Here is a 26093-nt window from a genome sequence, read left to right on the forward strand (position 1 = left end):
AGAGACCGTGTTAAAGCTGTTTATTGGTTTTCCTTTAAAAAAATGTATTTAAAAAAATGACAGTGAATGATCATATTCTTATATGCTTATTTGATGAAGTTTTACTCAAATTTAGAGTTTTAATGTTCATTAAAATGTTCCTCTAACGTCTTATATATATATATATATATATATTATATGATGAATGTAATGTAATGAAATATGTAAGTATCCCACAGTAGGGAATAAACAGATGTTCAGTGATTATTGTCGGCTTCATGAGATCAAAGTGAGCTGAGCTGTTTTATTTTCTGTTGGATTTTACATTTACAAGGTTTGCAAAAAATAAAACATTAATGTCAGTGTGTGTGAGAGTTCAGTGTCTGTACTGGTGAACATGTGCTGTCCTCTATATACTACTGTACTGTACTCTACTGTTCTGCGCAGTACTTTCCTACTCTACTGTACATTACTATACTGTATTTTACTGTACTCTACTATATAATGTTCTGCTGTACTGTCCTACTACACTGTACTCTACTGTACCCTACTATAAGGTTCTGCAGTACTTTCCTATTATACTGTACTCTACTCTATCATACTATACTGTACTCTTCTGTACCCTGTTATACTGTACTCTACTACACTACTCTACCATACTATACTGTACTCTACTCTATCATACTATACTGTACTCTTCTGTACCCTGTTATACTGTACTCTACTACACTTCTCTACCATACTATACTGTACTCTACTCTATCATACTATACTGTACTCTACTCTATCATACTATACTGTACTCTACTCTATCATACTATACTGTACTCTACTCTATCATACTATACTGTACTCTTCTGTACCCTGTTATACTGTACTCTACTACACTTCTCTACCATACTATACTGTACTCTACTCTATCATACTATACTGTACTCTTCTGTACCCTGTTATACTGTACTCTACTACACTTCTCTACCATACTATACTGTACTCTACTGTACCCTACTATACTGTACTCTACTACACTGTTCTGCAGTACTTTCCTTCTATACTGTACTCTACTGTACCCTACTATACTGTACTCTTCTGTACTCTACTATACTGTTCTACAGTACTTTCCTACTTTACTGTACTGTACTCTACTGTTCTGCAGTACTTTTCTACTATACTGTAGTCCATTGTACTGTACTATCCTGTACTCTACCCTACTTGGCTGTACCCTACTATACTCTACTCTACTGTACTCTGCTGTACTCTACTATACTGTACTCTACCCTACTTTACTGTACTCTGCTGTACTCTACTATACTGTACTCTACCCTACTTTACTGTACTCTGCTGTACTGTACAATACTGTTCTGCTGTATTTTCCTACTATACTGTACTCTACTATACTGTTCTGCAGTTCTATACTACTATACTGTAGTCTATTGTCCTCTACTGTACTTTACTATACTGTACTCTGCTTCCCTCTACTATACTGTTCTGCAGTGTTTTCCTACTATACTGTACTCTATTGTAGTCTACTATACTGTACTGTTCTACAGTACTTTCCTACTATACTGTACTATGCTGTACTTCACTGTATCCTACTACTGTACTGTTCTGGACGGTACTCTACCCAACTGTATTCTACTGTAATTTACTGCCCTGCACTGTAGTCTAGTGTACCCTACTATACTCTGCTGTATCACACTACACAGTTCTGCACTGTACTCTACCCTCTTTTGTTCTACTATACTGTTCTGTTCTGCACTGTATGTTACTCTGCTGTTCTGTACTGAACCTCACTGTACTGTACTGTAGTGCTGTAGAAGTGTGTGTGTGTGTGTGTGTGTGTGTGTGTGTGCTGCTGTGGTAATGTGAGAGTGTGTAACAGGACTCTACAGTTTAGCAGGAGGTGGTGGAGACCCTGAGCTCTTCTCTATTAGCAGCTCTGCACAACTCAACACACAACACACACCGTTCACACAGAAATCAAACACTGCTTTTACTGTAACTGTACTGTGCTCCACAGCTGGGAGTCTCTTAAACAGCACAGATAGGTTTCAGTTCTAACATAAGCTTTATTGTATTGCATTTTAGTGCAAATGACTAATTTATATAAATATATGTACAATATATCTATAATTATGAACACTAGTTATTTATATAAGTTTATGCTTTTATTTTCATATTTATAAATGTATGTTTTGTGATTTATTTTAATATAGAAAACATTAAATTGTTGTTTTTGAAACTGAAAGAATGGTTCAAATAAATTAGTGAAAACTAAATTCATTTTTGTTATTTAAATTTAAGATTAAAGAGCATAAAATTTCTATATTTTCATTTTAGTAAAATTTAATTCAATTCATCTTTATTTATATAGGGCGTTTAGTTCTAGTAGATGCTGATTTTTATTTGGTTTGATCTAAAAATATTTTTAAACATTTAAACGCAGGGAAAAACGCACATAAAAGTAACTAGAGTTAACAAAAAATTAAGAAAACAGAAAAATACATGTAATTAATAAAAAGTCAATGATACTAAAACAAAAGGGCTTTTATTTGTATGAAACTGACCAAAAATAATTAGTCTCAAGCATAAAACTGAACAGACAACACCATCTGCAGAAAATCAGAATACAGAATAACATATATGACGATGAGGAATATCCATTATGTCTCATAACCACAAGTCTAATGCACTGATTTGGATGCGCGCGATGACGTCACCCTCGGGGGTCTGCGAGGAGGCGTGGTTTGGTGACGCATTGCGGCTGGTCCTTCATGCTGGAGTGTGCGTGGATCAGATGAGCCCCGGACTCGAGGTGAACATGCGAGAACAAGTGGCGAATAAACACCGACACATGGCCGAGCAGATGCGCCCCTGAGCCGGACAGCAGACCTCCAGAAAGCCCGCTCCGCAGCTCCGGCGCTCCGTTAACATCATGGACGACAGCACCGTGCGGGTGGCGCTCAGGTAGGGCACTAGATAGTGCGCGTTACTGATGGACACTCGCCTGTCTGTCACCTGCTGCACATGTGCTCTACATATATCAGCCTGCAGTTAGTAGAAGTGATGGTTTGCATTGAATATGATGCTGAATTAATATGGATATGTGTTAATAGTGATGTCTGCTGTGTGTCACAATGGAAAGTTCCCATCAACAAATCACACGTCGGTGCTATTCTCTAAAGAAAATGACAGCCAATCAGGATAGCTCATGTGTAGCTGCATACATATTGTGGGATTTTTAACCAATGAGCTTGATTAGTGGGCGGGGCTAACTAGCATGACTAGGTGGAAATATTGAAATGAAACAAGAGGCAAAATAAGGTGTCGTCATCACTGGACTGTAAAAGACAATCTGGCCATCAGGGTGTTCCTTCTGTCGTACAAAAGTGAAGCCAAAAAGTCCCCAGCTAGCTGCTGCCATCTTTTACTTGATGACATGGAGCCAAGTCTGTGCATTAGGGATTAAATATGATCAAATTACCGCCCAAAATCCTGCTGAGCCATCACAGATGCTAGCAGGAGGCCACACCCATTAACCTTTTAGCATCTAAAACGCTAACTACTTCCATACTATACAGTACGCTAAAATCAGTATGTGAGCCGAATGTCTGAATTTATAGTATTTGAAAAACAGTATGCGAGAAGTACCCGGATGACTTACTACTTCCGGCGAGATTCTGGAGTGCGCATCCCATGCACGCTACGCTATCCCATGATGCCCTGCGAGCGAATTTATGAATGGGAGTAAAGCGACGCAAATGACGCAGGTACGTCACGTGACCATGTCAAAATGGCGGATGTAGTACGTCTGAATTCCATTCATACGTTTCACTTTCATACTGTATACAGCGTACTTTTCTAACGGCCGAGTAGTACGTTTAAATTCAAATGCAGTACCTACTGAGTAGTAGGCGGTTTCAGACGCAGCCTTGGACTGCATCCGAAACCGCCTACTACTTGGTAGGTACTGCGTTTGAATTTAAACGTACTACTCGGCTGTAAGAAAAGTATGTTGGATATACAGTTTAGCTGCGTCCCAAATCGCATACTTATGCACTATTCTACGCCATTTTGTAGTATGAATAGTGTAAGTAGTGCGTTCACACTGAAAACTTTAAAAACATTAAGTGCACTTTAATTACCCGGATGATGCACTCATTCAGCCGCTAAAGTGAAGTGTGTAATGATGGACACTTCACGCACTCAACGACCGCAGGTTTGCTTACGTAGCGGAAGGGGCGGAGCTATCGGGCGCACATGTTGGATAACTTTATTTATTTTGGATGGTGAAAGCAAAATTCTCCTACGAGAGTGATTATAGCGCCTCCCGATGGTGAATGCGGTTATACTCACGGCAGGTATTATTTGATAATTCGGTCGTTTATTTCAGTGATTTGGCGACTGTCAAACGTCATCAGGGAAACGGTTTGAATTTTCGTTTAGTAAAAAAAACATTAGTGTGCCATTTGGGACGCCACTACATACATATACTATCCTGTTGAGTGTGTAAGTGCATAAGTACATAGTGCAAGAGTGCATAGTGTATAGTGTGCCATTTGGGACGCAGCTTATGAATGGAATTCGGACCTACTACATCCGCCAATTTTTTCATGGTCACGTGACCTACCCACGCCAGTTGCGTCACTTCACTCCCATTTATGAATTCTCTCGCGGGGCATCATGAGATAGCGCAGCGTGCATGGGATGCGCTCTTCAGAATCTCGCCGGAAATAGTCATCCGGGTACTGATTTTCGAATTCTATGAATTCGGACATACTACTCAACTCGCATACTGTACTGTACAATATGGAAGTATGCAGTTTTGGACGCAGCCTTGAACATAAATCAGTTTGATATTCGCTGCGTGAAATGAATTTTTGGGGCAGGAATTATTTGTTGTGTATACTTTTTTGTGGCATTTAGTGGGCGGGGTTTAACCTGTACTGCAGCCGGCCATCAGGGGGCGATATAAGTGTTTTGGCTTCACTTCTCAGGTCTTGTATAGGAGAGTCTACACTCCACAGTAATACATTTGTTCTTGATAATAGTTTTTTTCTGCCTGTACAGAAATGCATTTTGTTAAAGGTGCAGTATGTAAGCTGTAAACTAGGTATTGCACTCCTGGATGAAATTTAGATCGTTTACATATCTGTGAAAAATGTTTTAGCAAAGCCAGCAAAGGAGTATCTGCTATATTGGCTCAGTCAGATAATAATGACTGATCATCACTAGCTATGTTTCCATCCACCATTTTGCAAATGCGCATAAAAAAACCAGTCGATGGAAACGCCATGATGCGCATAAATTTTGAAAATGCGCATAAAAAACGTATGCGCCTAACTGGGTAGGATAAACTTTTTATTCGATAAGAAAAGATGCGCATAAACTGCGATGGAAACAGTTTTACCGCACAAACTCCAGCATGCGCATTAAAAAAGGTCATGTGATTTTGTTGAAAGAGGTCATGTGATGCTTAAAATGTGTGTGAATGAATTAAACGTCAGGCTGAGCACACTATAAAACATCTGAAATGTTTTTTTGGTCATTATAATGTTATAATTAATGTTATTATATTATTAATGACCTCCAGAATCAAGAGCGCCTGTGCTCCGCGTCTGACACCTTCAAACGCCACTGCGCGCTCACTGCATGTTAGGTTTGTCTTCTGAGGCGCATTCATTTAGAAAAGATTGATGCAGCTTCTCCTACTGCAGCAAATGCAGTTTTTACTGTTGATATTTGGCGCCGGTTAATCAGGAAGTGACGATTTTTTTCGCTTTGACTCGTTGGATGGAAACGCTGCTTCATTCGCACATCTTTTATGCGATAATCCAGTTTTGCGCATAAAGTTTATTCACATTTTTGGATGGAAACATAGCTTATGATGACTGATTGAAAACTCTTCAGTCTATTACAAGGGTGGCCAACCCTGTTCCTGGAGAGCCACCTTCCTGCAGATTCCAGTTGCAACCCATATCAAACACACCTGCCTGTAATTATCACGTGGTGTTCAGTTCCTAATTAATTGGTTCAGGTGTGTTTGATATGGGTTGCAACTGAAATCTGCAGGAAGGTAGATCTCCGGGAATAAGGTTGGCCACCCCTGGTCTATTATATCAAATTGGCGAACGTAAACAACATTCCCCATTCGCCCGTCTCGATCGCCATATTAGACTTTAAATGAAATAGTTTTAGATGTGAATCCATCTACAATTGTACAATTTTTATCAAAAGAAATGTTAAAAAAACAGTTTTCGATTTTTATCTTAATTATTCATTCGTTTTCTTTTCGGCTTAGACCCTTTATTAATCTGGGGTGGCCACAGCGGAATGAACCGCCAACTCATCCAGCACGTTTTTACACAGCGGATGCCCACAGCCGCAACCCATCTCTGGGAAAATTTTTATCGTATATATTATCATTATTATTATTATTATTAATGTATATTACTTTGTGTATTATTTGTTGCTGTTGATGACTTTTAATTGTTAGAATATTTTTATAATTATAGAAAATTGGTATTTATAAAATGTGGTAAACGTGATTGTTTTTTATTTTTGCCATGACATAAAAGCTGAAATGGCAATAAAATTAAAACTCTTTTTCTCTGATCACCATATTTGTGAAATAGTTTACACTATTGTTTATTTCCTAAAGATGGGTTGCAGCTGGAAGGGCATCCGCTGCGTAAAAACGTGCTGGATAAGTTGGTGGTTCATTCTGCTGTGGCGACCCCGGGACTAAGCCGACAAGAAAATGATTGAATGAATGAATATTTATTAACAATATCTATAAAAATATATTGATGACGGTGTCCGAGAAGACGTTAATAACATTAACATCTGTCGTAACCATATACATGGCCCACCCCTGCCTAGACTGTGTGTGCTGAAGTGTGTGTGGGTCTACAGCTGGATATTATTGCCTCAACCATTAGTTTGCTAAAAGATGAGAGGGGGAGCATAAATATAAACCCCGCCCCCTACTTAATATTCAGTTTGAGTTGGAAATACGACTTTCCATCATACTCATATACACCACTACGCTGATACACAGGCATCCGTTGCTCCGCCCTCTTTTAAAAAGAGCACAATCTCATTTGAATTTAAAGCGACAGTCACCAAAACACCACAATTAGCATCAAAGCCTAAAAGGGTCCGTTTCAGAGAGATATAAAGCATTTTTTTTGTGGTATTTTGAGCTGGAACTTCACACACACACACTTTAGGAACATCAGGAACTTATTTTACCTAATAATAGGCACCCTTAAAGCCTTATTCACACCAAAAACACTACACAACAACGCATGATAGCATTCTGTTCATGATTAACACGCTGTAGTTTTGTTTTACACGTGTACACCGCTGTATCTGCATCAGCATCATCAACATCAGCGTGGCATTTTCAACCAGAAATGCTACTTCAGACGCAGGAGTATCAGTGTCAGCTGTGTGTGTGTGTGTTGTTTGAGTGGCTCCCTGTGCTAAAAGTAGACAGAGAACAGACAGATGATCAATGGAAGACGGGATTTATTGATCATTTATTGACCATCATGTCGTTTACTGGCCACGAAGTGAAATAAAGCCCAGAGAGCTTACAGAATTAGCACTTGAGGCTATTTTGCAGCCATTTAGGTAACCTGAAATCAAAATTTAAGTGCATTTAAGATGGATTAGCTGTGCGACACGGTGGTTAGAACTATCACCTCACAGCAAGAAGGTTGCTGGTTTGAGTCCTGGCTCAGTTGGCATTTCCGAGTTTGCATGTTCTCCACGTGTTGGCGTGGGTTTCCTCCGGGTGCTCCGGTTTCCCCCACAGTCCAAACACATGCGCTATAGGGGAAATGATGAACTAAACTGGTCGTAGTGTACGAGTGTGTGTGTTTACGGTGAGCTGAAACCGATGTTTGTGATTCATACAATTTAAGTCAATGGCTAACGGCACTTTGAGCGTCAAAGAAACACATACTCTACAGACAAATCGAAATTAGTATCTTTTGGCTTCTGATAATGCACTGAAGTCCTAAAAAGCGCATGCAATGTTATTTACAACGTTATTACATGCGGCCCACAGTTTTAAATAGTCCAGAGTGATGTTTGGTTGCCAAATAACCCTTTATACCTCAGATGTGTTATTCTGCCTATTCTACACAACTAAAGCCACCGTTCAGATGTTGTTTTTGAGACATTTGTCGGGTTTTGTCCTCAAACTGCTCCTGTGTGTAGCACTAGTGTCTCACACATCTCATTCAAAGCCTTCTGTTGTGTTTTGATGTGACTTTTTTGACTGTTGTAGCTGTGAAATAAGCTCAAAACCTGCCGGAACTACTTTATCTGTGCATTTATCGGAAATTAGCGGCATGTCTTAGAATGCTCATTAGCCAATCAGAATCAAACATTCGACCATCCTGTAGTACAAGTCATGAATATGTAAATTAGCTAAATACTAAGCTTATATATTATTTTATATATATATATATATATATATATATATATATATATATATATATATATATATATATATATGTATATATATATATATATATATATATATATATATATATATATAATTTATATTAAGCTTAATAGCAATTTTCACTATTAACTAGTGCCTTATTGCCTGTCTGTTATGAATATACTGTTTATTATTACTTATAACTTCAACAACCAAACTACTACCACAATAACTGTTAATAAGCAGCAGATTAGGAGTATATAGAGGCAAAAGTCGTCGTTAATGATTAATTAGCAAGAATTATAGCTTAAAATAAAGAGTGACGAAATTACTCGATTGATCGAATCACTTTTAAAGACTTTTATGTATCCTCGGGATTCAGGAAGCACGAATATTAATCCAGAAGCACACATTTTAATCCAGACTGTAAAAGTGCCATTGATTTGCACATTACGAGTCAGCAAAGCCAAAAATCACCTCCTAAAATGAGCAGCAAATGTTCATTTTTGGGTGAACTGTCCTTTTAAAGATATTTTGGAGAATGTTTGAAACGGGTAACCATTGACTTCCAGAGTATTTGTTTTTCCTACTATGTAAGTCAATGGCTACCGGCTTTCAACATTCTTCAAAATATCTTTTTTTTGTGTTCAATGGAAGAAAGGACCTCAAATATATGTGAAAAAAGGCTGAGTAAATGATGACAAAGATTTCATTTCAAAAGTATAAATTACTCATTATTTACTCTCTTATTATTTACTTTATACCTGTTATGAGGTTTTAAATGTTTGTTGAACACAAAATTAAAGACTATTATGAAGAAACCTGTAACCATTGACCTCCATAGTAGTAAAAACAAATATTCTGGAAGTCAGTAGTTACCTGTTTTTCAACATTCTTCAAAATATCTTCTTTTGTGTTCTACGGAAGAAAGAAACACATCAACAGATTTGAAACAAGAGTGAGTAAATGATGACGGAAATTTCATTTCAAAAATACAAATGACTCATTATCTACTTACTATTTTTTACTTATATATTTACTTTAGTTGTTACAAACCGTTATAATGTTTAAAATGTTTGTTTAACACTAAGGAAGATATTTTGAAGAAACCTGTAACCATTGACTTCCATAGCTGAAAAAAAAACAAATACTATTGAAGTCAATGGTTACCGGTTTTCAACATTCTTCAAAACATCTTCTTTTGTGTTTGACAGAATAAAGAAACTCGGATATTAATGAGGGTGAGTAATCTATGACAGAATTTTCATTTTCGCATGAACTGCCCCTTTAAAGGGATAGTTCACCCAAAAATTCAAATGACTTATTATTTACTTCCCCTTGTTATTTACTTTAGTGGTCACAAGCTGTTATATGGTTTAAAAGACTACAAAAGAAGATATTTTGAAGAATGTTTGAAAACCTGTAACCATTGACTTCCATAGTAGGAAAAACAAATAATCTGGAAGTCAATGGCTACAGGTTTTCAACATTCTTCAAAATATCTTCTTTTGTGTTCAACTAAAGAAAGAAACACATCAACAGATTTGAAACAAGGGTGAGTAAATGATGACGGAAATTTCTTTTTAAAAATACAAATGACTCATTATTTACTTACCCTTACTATTTTTTACTTATATATTTACTTTAGTGGTTACAAATCATTAGGAGGACATTTTAAATGTTTGTTCATGACAAAGGAAGATTATTTTAAAGAAACCTGTAACCATTGACTTCAATTATAGGAAAAACAAATACTACTGAAGTCAAGGTTTTCAGCATTCTCCAAAATATCTTCTTTAGTGTTCAACAGAAGAAAAGAACAGATTTGAAACAAGAGTTTTCGTTTTCTGTGTGAACTGTCTCTTTAAGAGCTGCGTTGTTATTTCCGTCTGCGTGTGTTTTGCGAGTGTGTGTGGTTGTGTCTAGTTGTAGCTGCAGATGCCTGACAGATTTAGCTGTATTTCTGTATTTCTGTGCAGTGAGTGGAGACGCTGCTGTTTGTGATGTACACTAGATGATGATGACGTGTGGATGGATGACAGTGCAGTTTATGATGACCCACAGACAGTGAATCAGCGAATGTTGTCCGACTAAATCAAATCAAACTCTCGCATGTTTTTCCTGCTCACTGTAATCCGGTTAGTTGCTTGTCATTTCACTGAAATGAAGAAGAGAGCAACATTTAGACTTGAGTGGTGACGTTAATGCTTGATGTAAAACAAGTAACGATTTAAAACAAGTGTATTGTGTCAGGCGAGGCAGTGGCGCAGTAGGTAGTGCTGTCGCCTCACAGCAAGAAGGTCGCTGGGTCGCTGGTTCGTATCTCGGCTCAGTTGGCGTTTCTGTGTGGAGTTTGCATGTTCTCCCTGCCTTCGCGTGGGTTTACTTCGGGTGCTCCGGTTTCCCCCACAGTCCAAAGACATGCGGTACAGGTGAAGTGGGTAGGCTAAATTGACCGTAGTGTGTGAATGTGAGTGTGGATGTTTCCCAGGGATGGGTTGTGGCTGGAAGGGCATCCGCTGCGTAAAAACTTGATGGATAAGTTGGCGGTTCATTCCGCTGTGGTGACCCCGGATTAATAAAGGGACTAAGCCGACAAGAAAATGAATGAATGAATGACTGTATTGTGTCACTCATTCATATAAAATTTTCTTCGGCTTAGTCCACACCTGCGTGTTTTTCCGGGGTGTCTCCCGTATTTCTGACCCATCGGTCCTCAGCCTATTGGTACATTCCCCGGATCGGTAGTACAGACCAGGGACCCCAGTCTTCAGTTTGCGACCCGCCCAGAGGAAACCCCCTTGTTAGCATGAGGAGAACATGCAAACTCCACACAGAAACGCCAGCTGACCCAGCCAGGACTCGAACCAGCAACCTTCTTGCTGTAAGGCGGTTGTGCCACCCTTTGTGCCACCGTGACGCCTATTGTCAGTACAAATGATTTATTTTTCAGTTGAACTCCTGAAAATATCACAGTTTCCACATAAATACACAAATCAACAGTTTAATAATCATCTTTTGTCCTTTTTTTTAGTCATTACCTCAAGACGTGATCACTGACGCCCCATTCACACAGAGCTTCAGCGTCAACGCATGACTGAAGGCGTGTCTGAAGTTGGGGCTAAAGCGATCGTCATAGCAGCCTCAGCCAATGAAATTCAGTCAGCAATAGGCCACTGTCTAGCTGGTGTGTTTGCATACAGCGATCTGATTGGCTGATGCTTTTGTCAGCGCTTTAAAAGTTGAGCTAGTCCCAACTTCTGCAGCAAGCAACACCTCTGAAGCGGCGCAGATGGATCCACAATGCAGTTCGGCAACGCCTGACGTCACCCATTCAAAGTGAATGAGAAGCGTTGACGCTGACTCCCCGTGTGAATGGGGCGTAAAGAGTAAAGATGCTTTATCAGGACACAGGAGCACATGACATTTTACAGCATATTCACATACAACAGTGATCTTAAATATTTCACATATTTGTGTGTGTGTGTGTGTGTGTGTGTGGTTCACATTCTTGAGCCGTCCTGCATGTGTACGTGTCTCCGTCTGCGGCAGGAACCCAAGCGCTGCTCTGTAATATAGTTGGTCTGGACGGTTTGTGTGGTAAATCCGCCACATTCACCACACCCAGTCGCAACCTTCCCATTTCTCTTCATATCCGTGCTTCCGTCAGTCAGTTTCAACATTATCTGAGCCATGAAACGATGAAAATAGTAAAAACTAACCCATACTATAGTGAAGTCCTTCCCTTTAGGTGTCCAATCTCGGTCCTGGAGGGCCGGCGTCCTGCAGATTTTAGCTCCAACTTGCTTCAATGTTTCTAGAAAGCCTAGTAAGAGCTTGATTAGCTAGCCCAGGTGTGTCTGATTGGGGTTGGAACTAAACTTTGCAGGACACCGATAATCCAGGACCGAATTTGGACATGCTTGCTTTAGTCCAGTGGCTCTTCTAAACTAAGAAAAGAAATGACAAGATGTGTGTATTTCCACAGCGAGACACCATAACTGAATGAGAGCATTTGATTGGTCAGAAGATTCGATGAGAATTTTATTTTAATTTTATGCGACCTTTAAAGGGCACCTAGGTTACCCCTTTTTTCAGATTTAATATAAGTCTTTTGCGTCTCTAGAATGTGTATATAAAGTTTCAGATCAAAATACCCATCAGATTTTTCATTATACCTTTTACAAGATGCTGTTTTATACTGATTTCCAGCAGGGGGTGGTTTTGTCGTACTGCGCCTTTAAGACGAGTTTCTACATGCCTCCTCCCTCAGCTGCGTCAGACAACAGACAGACTTAAAGGAAGGAGGTCTCACGTAGCGTTTGTGAGATACTACAGTAAGAACTAACCTTTACTAATCAGTATTGTGAAGTTGCATTGATGAGTCACACACAATATCGTTACAAAGTTAACGCGCGCACATACACACGCACACAAAGGCAGGCAGGCAGGCAGGCAGGCAGATAGACAGAGCGCGCTTAGCTTAGTTAAGGCTAACCTCCAGTGCTGTGTGGATATCTGTGATGCTAATATACAAAATAAACCTGATTTAACTTCCACAAACCGGGATTGAAGCGTCTTCTTTTATAATTGTTCTGACACGCGGCTGTGCTGATGAAGTAAAGCTGAAGTAAAACGCTGTAATTAATTACACACACACTCTGTTTTAAAACACGTTAAACATGTGAAACTCACTCTTAATCACATTTGATGATGATCGCTGATCCTAGCGAACAGAACAGAGCTTTTATTCCCGGTTGCTTTGCGTATGTCTGTCTGGTCTTGTTGATATATACACGCGACTACCGGAACATGTTAATGCGCGCAGCTGTCAATCAATTCGGTGGGCGGGGGGATCGCACACCTACGTAATGGTGCGATCGATTTGAAAACAGCTCCAATTGGCCGACCCTTTTTTTCGTAGTTAAATTGAAAAAAAAAGGACTGGGTGTGTTCATATCACCCCAGTATGACGGTCTATACACTATACCAACACACAGATCTGTCCAAACAGCTTGAAAAGTAGATTTTTTACCATAGGTGCCCTTTAATACTACATTATGCTGCAGCATTCATTCACAAAGAGCAGTAGCACACTTTACTGTAGTGTGGTTCAGAAACACTGTAGTTTGTCCACTGAGGGAAATGCTGGCCGCTTGTGTGTGTGTGTGTGTGTGTGTGTGTGTGTGTGTGTGTGTGTGTGTGTGTGTGTGTGTGTGTACTGTACTTGCTGCCTGATCTATGTATATCTGGAGCACATGAAGCCGGATGTCATCATAAACCGTTTCTAAATGTGTTTCAGCCGGATGCAATATGATGATGATGATGCGTTGCTCTCCAAGTCTGAGGTCTGAGTCTGAGTGGTTAGATCTGCAAAATAACAGCAACAACAAACTACTAACACAAATCAACCAGGATTTGAGGATTCGTCTTAATATGGAACAGAATAGCTGAATTAGACTGTAAATAATATCATATTTCCATATTTAGTGATTCTCAAGTGTTTAATGTTTAATTTTACGGTTGTGAATTGCATTATGGGATGTTGATCTCTGCTTTGTGGACTGTTGATGTTGACATTTTAACTCTACGGTTTAACAAAGTGACTTTTATTGACATAGTTTTAGTCAAGGGGTGTCCAAACTCGGTCCTGGAGGGCCGGTGTCCTGAGTTTAGCTCCAACCTGCTTCAACACACTTGCCAGGAAGTTTCTAGTATATCTGATGAGAGCTTGATTAGCTTATTCAGGTGTAATTGACTGGGGTTGGAGCTAAACTCTCCAGGAATCTGGCCCTCTAGGATTGAGTTTGGACACCCCTGATTTTAGTAGTCTGAGATAATATAATGTATGAGAGAAGTCTACTAACAGCTTATAACATGATTTTGTACCCTAATATACAGACAATTTATCACTTTAACCTATTAAAAATGGCAGTAAAAGTCCCTTTTACAAACATTTCAAGGTTGGAAGAAAAATCAAGGTCCTGTAAAAGCATAAATAAGTCCATTAAAGATAATTGAGCATGGTGTCAACGCCACAGCCTACCTGAGTATTATTGTCCATACCGTTATGTGTATCCATCTTCTGATGGCTACTCCCAGCAGCACTGTTAGACCTTACCGGGGTTTTTTACAGTAGAACACTGGCAACACTGTTGCCAGCCACTCACTGTAAAAGTTTGGTTACAGTAAGTAACTGGCAACAGTGTTGCCAGTTAATTACTGTAACTGAACCATTACAGTGAGTGGCTGGCAACAGTGTTGCCAGTTATTTACTGTAACTAAACCATTACAGTGAGTGGCTGGCAACAGTGTTGCCAGTTATTTACTGTAACTGAACCGATACAGGGAGTAGCTGGCAACAGTGTTGCCAGTTAATTACTGTAATAGAGCAGCAGTGGTAACTAACTGGAAACTGTGTACAGTTAATTACTGTATTGTAGTGTTACAAATCACAGCATTATACTGCATACACATTAATAGTATGTCATATATAGTTATTGTAGTGTTACTAAAATTAATCAGTATTCTTAGCTGTTATTTAAAAATAGAAGGCATAAAATTTTTCAGACAAATTTATTTTATTGTTTTGGCATGAAACAAATAAATAACAGAAAAAGTATAACAAAATTAAGAAATCAGCAGATATAAATATTGTCTTGCATATTACAGGTCTGCACAGTAAGGCTGCAGTCACACTAACATTTGAGCAAGCAAAATTCTGTCATACTGCACTGCGAAGTGGAATTAAACAAAGCGAGGAGTGGAATTAAACAAAATAATTAGAGATTGAAAAAGCAAGCCAGAGAGGTCATGTTCTGATCTTTGATTGGTATCAAGCAATCACATGATGTGATTTCGCATGTCAGCGTTCTCCAAGCTTGAACTTTCCAATGCTGCGAATTATGAAATTTGTCGCATGAGCTATCATTCCAGGTCTGCAGTACTCACATGCGTATGAATGGAAGTCTAAAGGGAGAAAAGTGCAGTGTGCCCGGGACTTTAAGCTGTAACTCTAATTAAACACACCTGATCAAACTAATTAAGGCTTGTTAGAAATCTACAGGTAATGTTGAAGCAGGGTGGGTACTAAACTCTGCTGCCCTGCAGTTCTCCAGGAACTTGGAGTTTGACCCCCGTGGTATATAGCAGGGGTGCTTAATCCTGTTCCTGGAGATCTACGTTCCTGCAGATTTCAGTTGCTACCCATATCAAACACACCTGCCTGTAATTATCAAGTGGTGTTCAGGTCCTAATTAATTGGTTTAGGTGTGTTTGAAATGAATAGCAACTAATATCTGCAGGAAGGTAGATCAGCAAATGAACAGCAAAAAACACAACATAATTATTTTAAATTTTAAAGTTTTAAATAATTAAAAACTGTGTTAAATCTCAATAAAAAGTTTAAAGTAATTATAAAAAATAAAGTTGGCAACACCGAAAAACCAAAGGATCCAATCTTTTATTGTTATAATTATCTCATGACAACAAACTTTATTATTGTTTCTAATATAAATTCATAGGTGGAAACACTGCTTTGAAAAATACTTAGCAACAAACTCACAACCTGGGACTGGACAGTGGAGCTTTTGTGTGTGGATGGCTATGTGTATCATGTTTTTGTGATTCCCTGTGACGATGTGCACAAGTTACCTTACTGAGATGAAGGAATTTAATTTTGGCTTAGTTGCCAGAAAGATACATACAACTGTTAGCATCTGTACATTATGGCAGTATGCAATATCCAATAAATACTTAAACAAAAGTAATGTAAGAAGTTATATGAGGAGAGGCTAATTAGCTAACAATGTAGCTTTCAAGTACACAGTTCAAAATAACAACAATATAACTTAAAACACAGCCTTATTTTAAAAACCCTCAAAAACATTTGAACACATTTTACTTACTCATTATAGATTCTTATTTAAAGCCTAAAACATATCAGACTCTACATCTGAATTGATGGACAGAGAATAGAGCGCACTCAGCAGTAAACAAATCAAACACCTGGCTCCCTTAAAGGGCCGGCATTTTCTGAAAACTCTTTCTAACACCTTTGTGTTTAGAATAAGACAGACAGCCTGTGGGAGTGTATGGTGATGCCTAAATCATTATTTTCTGCCTTTAAAATGCACGTCTATGTAAATAGCAACATAAACCATCAGAGAATTTATTGGAATTAATTCTTTGCACTACACAATTTCATACAAAGTCTACTCCTTTCACAGTAAAATAATGTGTTAATAAATAATAAATGTTTTCTTTTATTACAGCAAAACACTGGCTATTTTGCAGTTATTTACTGCACAATCTACAGAGTAACAGTGCAGTTATACTAATTAAACACACCTGATCAAACTAAATCTAAAGGTAGTGTGTTGAAGCAGGGCTGGAACTAAATTCTGCTGGGCTGCGGCCCTCCAGGAGTTTGACATCCTTGGTACATAGCATATTTTCAAAGGAATTGCCTACATTTATCACAATCATGCACATATCATTGAATAAAAACAATAATATACAAACAATATACAAACGTCATCCAAAGCAAAAAAATAAAAAATAAATAAATATTCTGATCCTCATGTTGTTCCAAACCTGTAGTAATAATAATAATAAAAAACAAATAATTAATACATTTATTTAGGAAAGTATTTATACTATACTGTTAATGCCATTTTTACCTACTTCATTTGAAGTTTTCCAAACAAATTCATTGAGTCTCTGCGAAAATGTTTGTACCTGCTGTTTAACATATTTTTTAAATAACACATTTTTACTAGTTAATTAGCAAAATACTAATATTCAGCTTAAAGTGCAATTTAAAAGCTTAACTATTGGCTAAACTAGGCAAATTAAATTAATTATAGAATAGTAAACAAAGTTATAAAAATGATTGTGATAATTTGGTTGCTCTGTGTGAATATTTTTGCCTTTAAATGCATCTCGTCGATATCTTTACCTTTTAATTAGCTCTGTGACATTGACATTGGTTGACTCCTAATACTCAATGTTAAAAACATAAAAGGAACCAAAGAAAACACAGAGATGGCTGCAGAGAAATTTAGCTTATCAATACATTGTCTCACTTTCTCCTCAATACTGACCATACACATACCAAAACTGAACAGTATATATATATATATATATATATATATATATATATATATATATATATATATATATATATATATATATATATATATATATATATATAGCAACATAAAGCAGTACATGGGGTAATAATGGTTGAGCAGTAATTTACCATTTATTATCACAGTAACTATCTGTAATGGGTACATAAAGTAAATTACTGTAATTTATTCTTTGCACTACAAAATTTCATACAAATCCTGCTCCTTTTACAGTAAAATACTGTTTCCTTTTAATACAGCAAAACACTGGCTATTTTACAGTTATTTACTGCATAATCTACAGTAAGGGTTAACAGTGAGGATAACACACCATGTCATAAAGCTCAATCATCTCAGACTGGTGTCTTGAACATGACAATGAGTTCACTGAACTCAAATGGCCTCCACAGTCACCAGATCTCAATCTAATAGAGCAGCTTTGGGATGTGGTGGGACGGGAGATTGGCATCATGGATGTGCAGCCGACAAATCTGCAGCAACTGTGTGATGCTATCATGTCAATATGGAGCAAAATCTCTGAGGAATATTTCCAGTAGCTTGGAAATTAGTTGAATTTAGCCACGAAGGATTCAAGCATTTCTGAAGGGAAAAGGGGTCCAACCCGGTCCTAGTAAATGTGTGTACCTAATAAAGTGGCCAGTAAGTGTATGTCACAATATACTATTTCTATGGCACTATAGATATCATCTGTAAACACAAGCTTTTGTATTTTACTATTAAATATAAACTTTCTGATGTTTAAAAATTTTATAGTTGAAAGGCATTAATCAATTTTTATTATTATTTCTATTATTAATAATATTATTATTATTATTACTATCATTATTATTATTATTATCATCAATATTATTACTATTATTATTATTATTATTACTATTATTATTATTATTATCATTAATATTATTACTATTATTATTATTATTATTACTATTATTATTATTATTATTGTTATTATTACTATTATTATTATTGTTATTACTATTATTGTTATTATTATTATTACTATTATTATTATTATTATTATTATTATTACTATTATTATTACTACTACTACTACTATTATTATTATTATTACTATTATTATTACTATTATTATTATTATTACTATAATTATTATTATTATTATTACTATTATAATTATTATTACTATTATTATTATTATTATTATTATTACTATTATTGTTATTATTATTACTACTATTATTATTATTATTATTACTATTATTATTATTAGTATTACTATTATTATTATTATTACTATTATTATTACTATTACTATTATTATTATTATTATTATCATTATTATTATTATATTATTTGAGCAGGAACTCAGGAGGAGAGAGAGCTCTGAACTCAGACGTGAGGAATTAAGGTTAAACAGCAGCAGATCAGTAGTGGCCTACATTCAGTCACGGCAGAGGAAAACCAAACACACACTCATTCTCACTCACTTTATCACACACACACACACACACACGGCCAAATCCAGCTAAATCTCCTGCTCTTCTTCTCTCAGTGTGCTCTTTTTATTATTATTATCATTTTTAATGTTATATTATATTGTATTATATTATATTATATTATATTATATTATATTATTATATTATATTATATTATATTATTTCTAACTTTTGGCAGCACAGTGGTTAGCACTGCACAGCAAGAAGGTCACTGGCTCAAGTCCCGGATGGGTCAGTAGCATTTCTGTGTGGAGTTTGCATGTTCTCTTCGTGTTGGCGTGGGTTTCCTCCGAGTGCTCTGGTTTCCCCCACAGTCCAAACACATGCGCTATAGGGGGATTGATAAACTAAATTGGCTGTAGTGTATGAGTGTGTGTGTGTGTGTGTGTGTGTGAATGAGTGTGAATAAGAGTGTATGGTTGTTTCCCAGTACTGGGTTGCAGCTGGAAGAGCATCCGCTGCATAAAACATATGCAAATTAGTTGATGATTCATTCCACGGTGGCGACCTTTGATAAATAAAGGAACTAAGCCGAAGGAAATTGAAAGAATGTCCTTTTTTTAATCAATAAAGCTTTAGATATTCTTATTTTTCAAGGGAGAGAGGATCTAAGCTGCTCATAAACGCTGCCAGGGGTTGTGAAAGTGGAAGGAGATCAAACTTTAATGATTTATACAGACTGGATGAAGCTGCCGCAGGGACATGAAGACGGCATGCTGAGACGTGTTCATCAGACGTCCAGTTTCTGGAGGAAGATGTGAACGACACTCATTCTGTGCTCAGTAATTGCAGGATTGATAATGGAGTGTTTTTACTGTCATTGAGTGTAATGAGTTTGTACATTCCTGAAGAAATGCATGTGATATTAATGCTGGAAAGATGAACGTTTTGGGTTATGACTGGGAAAAGGCTTGATGCTGCTTTTAGTTCGACCCTATTAGATTTGACTCACGGTTAGTACATTCATTCATTTTCTTTTTGTCCCTTTATTAATATGGGGTTTCCACCATGGAATGAACCACCAACTATCCCACCATATGTTTGACGCAGCGGATGCCCTTCCAGCTGCAACCCATCACCGGGAAACACCCATACACACTCATTCACACACAATACGGCCAATTTAGTGTCTCAAATTTCCCTATACAGTAGCGCATGTGTTTGGACTGTTGGGGAAGCTGGAGCACACAGAGAAAACCCACGCCAACAAGGGGAGAACATGCAAACTCCATATGGAACTGCCAACTGACCCAGCTGGGACTCAGTGACCTGCTTGGTGTGAGGACACAGTGCTAACCACTGATCCACCGTGCTGCCACATCGATGTTCCTGTATTCCTTTCTCATTGCACCTTCGCAATGTGATGTGTAAATGCAGACAATCCCATATGAGTCACTTTTAAAGATGAAGTAAGCCGGTCACCGAAAAAATACAGTCACAAAAATCGGAATTGACCATCGAGATCTGCAGTGTAAATGCAGCCTTAGGGTGCTTCACACCTAGACTTTTGTTTGGGAACCTGTCTCGTTGCCCAGTTAGCGTGGTTCGTTTGGCATATGTGAATCCAGCAATCGCGCTTGGATCCGCGCCAAATCTATCACTCTGAGATCGCTTGAATGAGGTGGTCTCGACTTGATTGAAACGAACTCTGGAGCGGATCGATTGTAGTGAGAACGATAAATCCGAGCGAGGTTATATCACAGTGTTTTATGGAACGACGTGTAGCGCAAGCTCTGTGATTGGTCGGCTTGGTAGCGCTGACGAGTCTGGGCGGGACCGAGAGCCGCGCGCGTGGCGCGAGCCCGATGCAGCGATTGTTTACAAGTGTGGAGTCCCGTGAAGGAGCTCCGGATGGAAAGTTTTGTTTTGTGTTTACCTCATAGTTAAAGTTGTTGCACGTCCGCCGGTTCCTGCCTCAAAATGAGCGAGTTTGAGCCACTTGTACATTCAGGAAGTGTTCAGGAAAAGCAAAACAGCAGCGAAGAAACTCGACACAGAGGAACATTTACACCTCACTGCCCACTAGTGTTTCAGAAGTGTAATGCAGACCAACAGAGACAGCGTGCAGAAGTATAAATGCAAAGTGCATTGCATGTGCCGTGGGTTACGCCGGTCACTTGACGCAGAAGTATAAACCAGGCTTTAGGCAAAACTCACACTGTGTACAGTTGCCTTGAATCAGGCCAAAGCATGCTTTTCCCCCCTCCTGTCTCTTCCGACGCCCCGCACTCACACTACAATCGGGCCTGGGTGCGCTTATATCAGCACAGTGGAGATTTCTCTAGTTATATCGCTTTAGTCCTTAGGGATGCGGTGACACGCAGTCAGATATTTCGCGCTCATAAACAATCATAAAGCCCTCGTGCTGCAGGAATTAGGAGGTTTGCTGAAGGTGCAGCTGTCGTGCAGTGAGGGGTTTGCGTCTTTAATAAACTACAGCAGTTTGCGTTCACTGAACAGTAAGAATGATTAATAAATCCATATGCAACAGTCCCTGAAAGTCACGTCTCGCTTTCAGTTTCGGGCTTGATTCAGAGCACTCACACTTCTCAAACAATCCGGGAAACAGGCCTGAGCGCGGTACGGATAGCAAAGTATGAGTAGGCTCTTGGCCTAAATCAGGGGTGTCAAACTCAATTCCTGGAGGGCTGAAGCCCTGCACAGTTTAGGTTTCAAACAAGCCTGAAGGACTCAATTAATTTGATCAAGTGTGTTTAACTAGGGTTGGAACTAAACTGTGCAGAGCTGCGGCCCTTTTGGAACTGAGTTTGACACCTGTGCACTAAATAGTTAAAATAGAGCCCTTGTTTTAATGTCGAGATGTGCTTGTTCTTTAAAGTCTGCATGAACTGGAAGCTGTGACTGTTTTATTTTCTGTATTGTGACGCAGTTCCTAGAGAAATGGAATATTGAATAAGGAAACAGTGGGTGTGGCCTGTTTTGTCTACTGAGAGCTTATTGGATGTAGTAAAGTAGGCGTTTCATTCAGAAAGATGGGGAAAGGGGTTTGAGGAGAGTTAATACCACCTAACACACTCCTCCTGCTCACCATCATTGTCTGATGTCATAGCGCTGACAGCTGGAGGGGCGTGGTTAAGTATGTTAGCCCCGCCCACTAATCTGACCTAATCTGAGAATTTAACCATAAACAAACAGGAAGTGCTTTTTCAGATTTTAATTAACGATTACAAGCGCACACTGTTTTTGTTTCCTAATGACATGAAATGTTCAGCACAGAACTAGCAATGTGAGCTAGCAACATCAATATGGTCAATTTTGATTTCATTTGTTACCACATACAGAAGATAGCTGTTCAGTTGTATCTGGTTGGCTGTAACCCGTCGTCTGCTCTCTCTCACCCACATATACGAGTCTCTCTCAGTGCTCGGCGCTGGGCAGATCCAGTGTCAAACACACACAAAAGTGTCTCTGTGCCTGTGTCAGGGAATTGTGCTCTGAACAAAAGCGGCTCTCACACACTGCGAGTGAAAGCTCCGCCTCTGCTGTCAGCAACAGCACACACACACACACACACACACACACACACTCTTTAAGAGGTGTTTATTAAGAATAGTATTATTTTTGCTGCTGTTTTGCAATTTGAGCAAACGTCTAAAGAGAAGTGAACTTAAGCATATTTCAATTAAACTTCAGTTGCCTGACATTATCTCCAGCAGAAAGGGACCCTCCACATCAAAATAAACTGCTCAGCCCACAATTCAGCAAACACATCGCTTATAAACCAACATAGGGCATGCTGTAGAGCTGAACAGTGCAGTGGCTTTACTTTATATCAACAGAAAAGAAAGATGGCTCAGTGGTTGGCACTGTTGCCTCACAGCAAGAAGGCCACTGGTTCGAGTCCAGGCTGGGTCAGTTGGTGTTTCTCTGTGGAGTTTGCATGTTCTCCCCGCGGGTTTACTACGGGTGCTCCGGTTTCCCTCACAGTCCAAACACATGTGCTATAGGGGAATTGATTTACTAATTTGGCCGTAGTGTATGAGTGTGTGGGTGTTGTGCATCTGCTGCATAAACATATGCTGTAATAGTTGGTGGTTCATTCCACTGTGGCGACCCCTGATAAATAAGGGACTAAGCTGAAGGAAAATGAAAAGAGAGATGTCCATAGATGCCTTTTTAAGCTGTAGAGAAATCTGTGTTTTTGAAACTAATGAAGACAGCACAATCGACGATTTATTTTCCTTATTTAGCTTGACATGTTTACTGCTCCAAAATATCTTAAATGTTTCTTCAAATAAAATGTACTGTTCTCAATGTGGTAAAAAAGTTTTTTACACAGACGTTTAGAAAGAACTTATTTTAGAGCAGTGACTCTGAATCCATGATCCCAGCAGGCGCAGGACGTCAACATAACGTCAGATTGACATTGTACACTAATGTTATGAGACGTGTTTTGTTTGGAGATGAAAATCAGACGTCAGAACTCAAACATCTGACATCGGGGTCCAACGTCCAACCTAAAATCAACCAATGATCAACATCTAATGATGTTACAGCTTGACGTTGTGTGGACGTTACCACTATGACGTCAATCAGACGTTGGATTTTGGTTGCCATACCTGATGAATAAATGTCAGTATTTGGCGTCGATATGACGTTGGTTTAAGATGTTGGCTCCACGTTCGATTGTGGTCACTTTCCAACAACCTAAAATCAATTAAATATCAACGTCTAATGATGCAACAGCTTAACGTTGTGTGAACGTTACCACTGTAACGTCTATCAGACGTTGGATTTTGATTGCCACATCTGATGAATAAATGTCAGTATTTGTCGTCGATATGACGTTAGTTTAAGATGTTGGCTTGACATTGGATTTTGGTCACTTTCCAACACAACCTAAAATCAACCAAATATGTCATCTGACATTGTTATTAGACGTCAAATTAACATTGTCTTTAGACTAGTAGTGTAACGGATCATAAACCTCACAGCTCTGATCACGTTATGGTTTTTATCGTCACACATTGGACCATTTTTCGGATCAGCCAAAAAGAGGAGACAAATATAATATTATTACATAAACAATACTGCAAGACACTTTTGGTTTCATAACATGAAGAAATAATCAGCTGAATTTAAATAAATTGCTAAATATTTAGTGCTGTGAAAAATTCCCTGTTTCTGCTGTTGCTGATGACGCTAAATGTAGAAATGTAACATTATAATTTGCACAACCTATATTTATTTTTAGTCTAATCTTCAATAAATGACTCAGTTATTCTCTCATAGGACTTCATGTTTCATTGCTAGATGATCATTGTTGAAGAATTGTTTAGTGGTGTATTTTTGATGGCTGGTTGTCGCCACCTACTGGTTAAATAATGTAATTGCTGCCTACAACTTTCATTTTTGAGTGTTGTTAAGTGCATATGATGGTGATTTTAATCTTTACTATAAGCATTAGTGGTTTGATCTAAACTATAAGCTGTTCTCCTAGTACTTCTGTGTTATTTGACTGTATCTTCATAACCAACTCAAAAGACTAAAGACCAAATCTCTTTCTTGATTTTTGCATTATTTTAGCACAGATTTGAATGCAGCGATTGGAAGGATTGATAAACACATGCAAATCACCATCATTTATAATAGATGTTGCGTGGGTGTTGAGATCCCAATCTTTTAATGAATAATCATGCAGCTTACACTGAATGCATTAATGCAGAAGTAGTGACAAGTGCACAGAAAACACCTTTGATAACCTAATTATGCTGTGTTCACACCAGACGCGGAACACGCGGATAAATCGCGCTATTCGCGAGTAAATAGCCGCGTGAACATTTGAGTTTACTCGCTTCTTTCGCGCGTCAAACCCTGCTTCATTTACGTGTCAAATTCACTTCAGAACAGACGCGGATTCGCGTGATGGGCGGGGCTTCTGTCTGCCCCGTGACTCTAGCTTCATAGCGAAAGGGCTAACATGGATTTTATGAAGAAAATAACAGTGTTTATGTGCTTTATGAAGGATGATAAACAGCGTTGATACGTTTAGAGCTGTGTCTGAGTCCACTACATCCTTTCAGAGGTGCATCCAGCTCTTTAAGCTCATAGACTCCTCCAGAAACTGAACCTGGCTGATGGAGGTTTTCAGCGGTGCTTCTGACTGAGCCCAGCCCAGTTTGATGAACTTCTTGTCGGTGTCTGCTGGGGGATTTCCCCTGGGACACCGACAACAGGCGATACGTCACAATCACGCCCTCACAAGAGCAAGCTCCTGATTGGTTAACGCGGCGCGAATGTCCGCTGAAGTTCAGGGGCCTCATGTACGAAGACTTGCGTGGAAATCTTACTAAAACATTGCGTACGCACAAAGCTGTAAATGTGCGTACGCAGAAAAAAATTCAGATGTATGAAACACTGCGTACGCCGAATCTCACGCATATTCTTTTGTACATCCGAATGAACGTGAAACTGAGCGCAACATGCACGAGCACAAAACCCCTCCCTGCCTCCTCCCCCGCATGAATATGCTAATGACTATGCTAATGGCAAAACCCAACGAAAAAGCAATGGCAAAAGCAAGCAAAAAGAGAAACTTTGAACATAATGTGAATTGGAGGTGCTGCTTTCGGAGGTAGACCGGAGAAAAGCGGTTTTATTTGCAAGTTCTCCGGAATTAACAACAAAAGGAAAAAATAGAGAGTTTAGCTGATGCGGTTAACACAGTTGGGTCTGAACATCGCACTGAGTGCATTAAAAAAAAAGAAATAGTGTGATTTATATGTGTAAAAGGTTGCAATACCCTTAACAGTCTCAGTGGCGCACCTCGTAAAACGCATGTGATCATGAATTGACACGTTCGAGCATGAACTCGGCTCGAATCCAGCGTCTGATGAACTCTTTCTTATTTTTTTCCCCGCTACATATCAGATTTTGCCCACTATTTATCACGAGAAAGACAAGTAGGAATCATTAATAAGTTTGTGCATCATATTTTATTTGCACATTTATTGAATGGAAATGTTTCTGATTCACGCATGCAAATTCATCTTCAGAAAGTGTCTTTATAGCAATGTGCGTGCA

At 38.6% G+C, this 26093-nt stretch overlaps 2 protein-coding genes across 24 annotated transcripts in view; both read left to right on the plus strand.

The window, feature by feature from the left end:
• The window catches only part of ano5a (anoctamin 5a), an 805725-nt gene that overhangs the window by 497427 nt on the left and 282205 nt on the right, over positions 1 to 26093 (plus strand). The gene's annotated exons all lie outside the window — the stretch shown is intronic.
• Positions 2775 to 26093, plus strand: part of kif21a (kinesin family member 21A) — an 83738-nt gene continuing 60419 nt past the window's right edge. For all 23 annotated transcript variants that reach the window (XR_015526753.1, XR_015526754.1, XR_015526751.1 and 20 more), the window contains exon 1: positions 2775 to 2946. Coding sequence is in view for 16 of the 23 variants with exons in the window: in XM_087312591.1 (XP_087168717.1) it covers positions 2915 to 2946 (32 nt within the window). In the remaining 7 variants the exon portion in view is untranslated. The remainder of the gene's footprint in view (positions 2947 to 26093) is intronic.

Source organism: Danio rerio, chromosome 25, assembly GCF_052040795.2.
Source record: "Danio rerio strain M-AB ecotype USA chromosome 25, GRCz13ab, whole genome shotgun sequence".
Taxonomy (NCBI): Eukaryota; Metazoa; Chordata; class Actinopteri; order Cypriniformes; family Danionidae; genus Danio; species Danio rerio.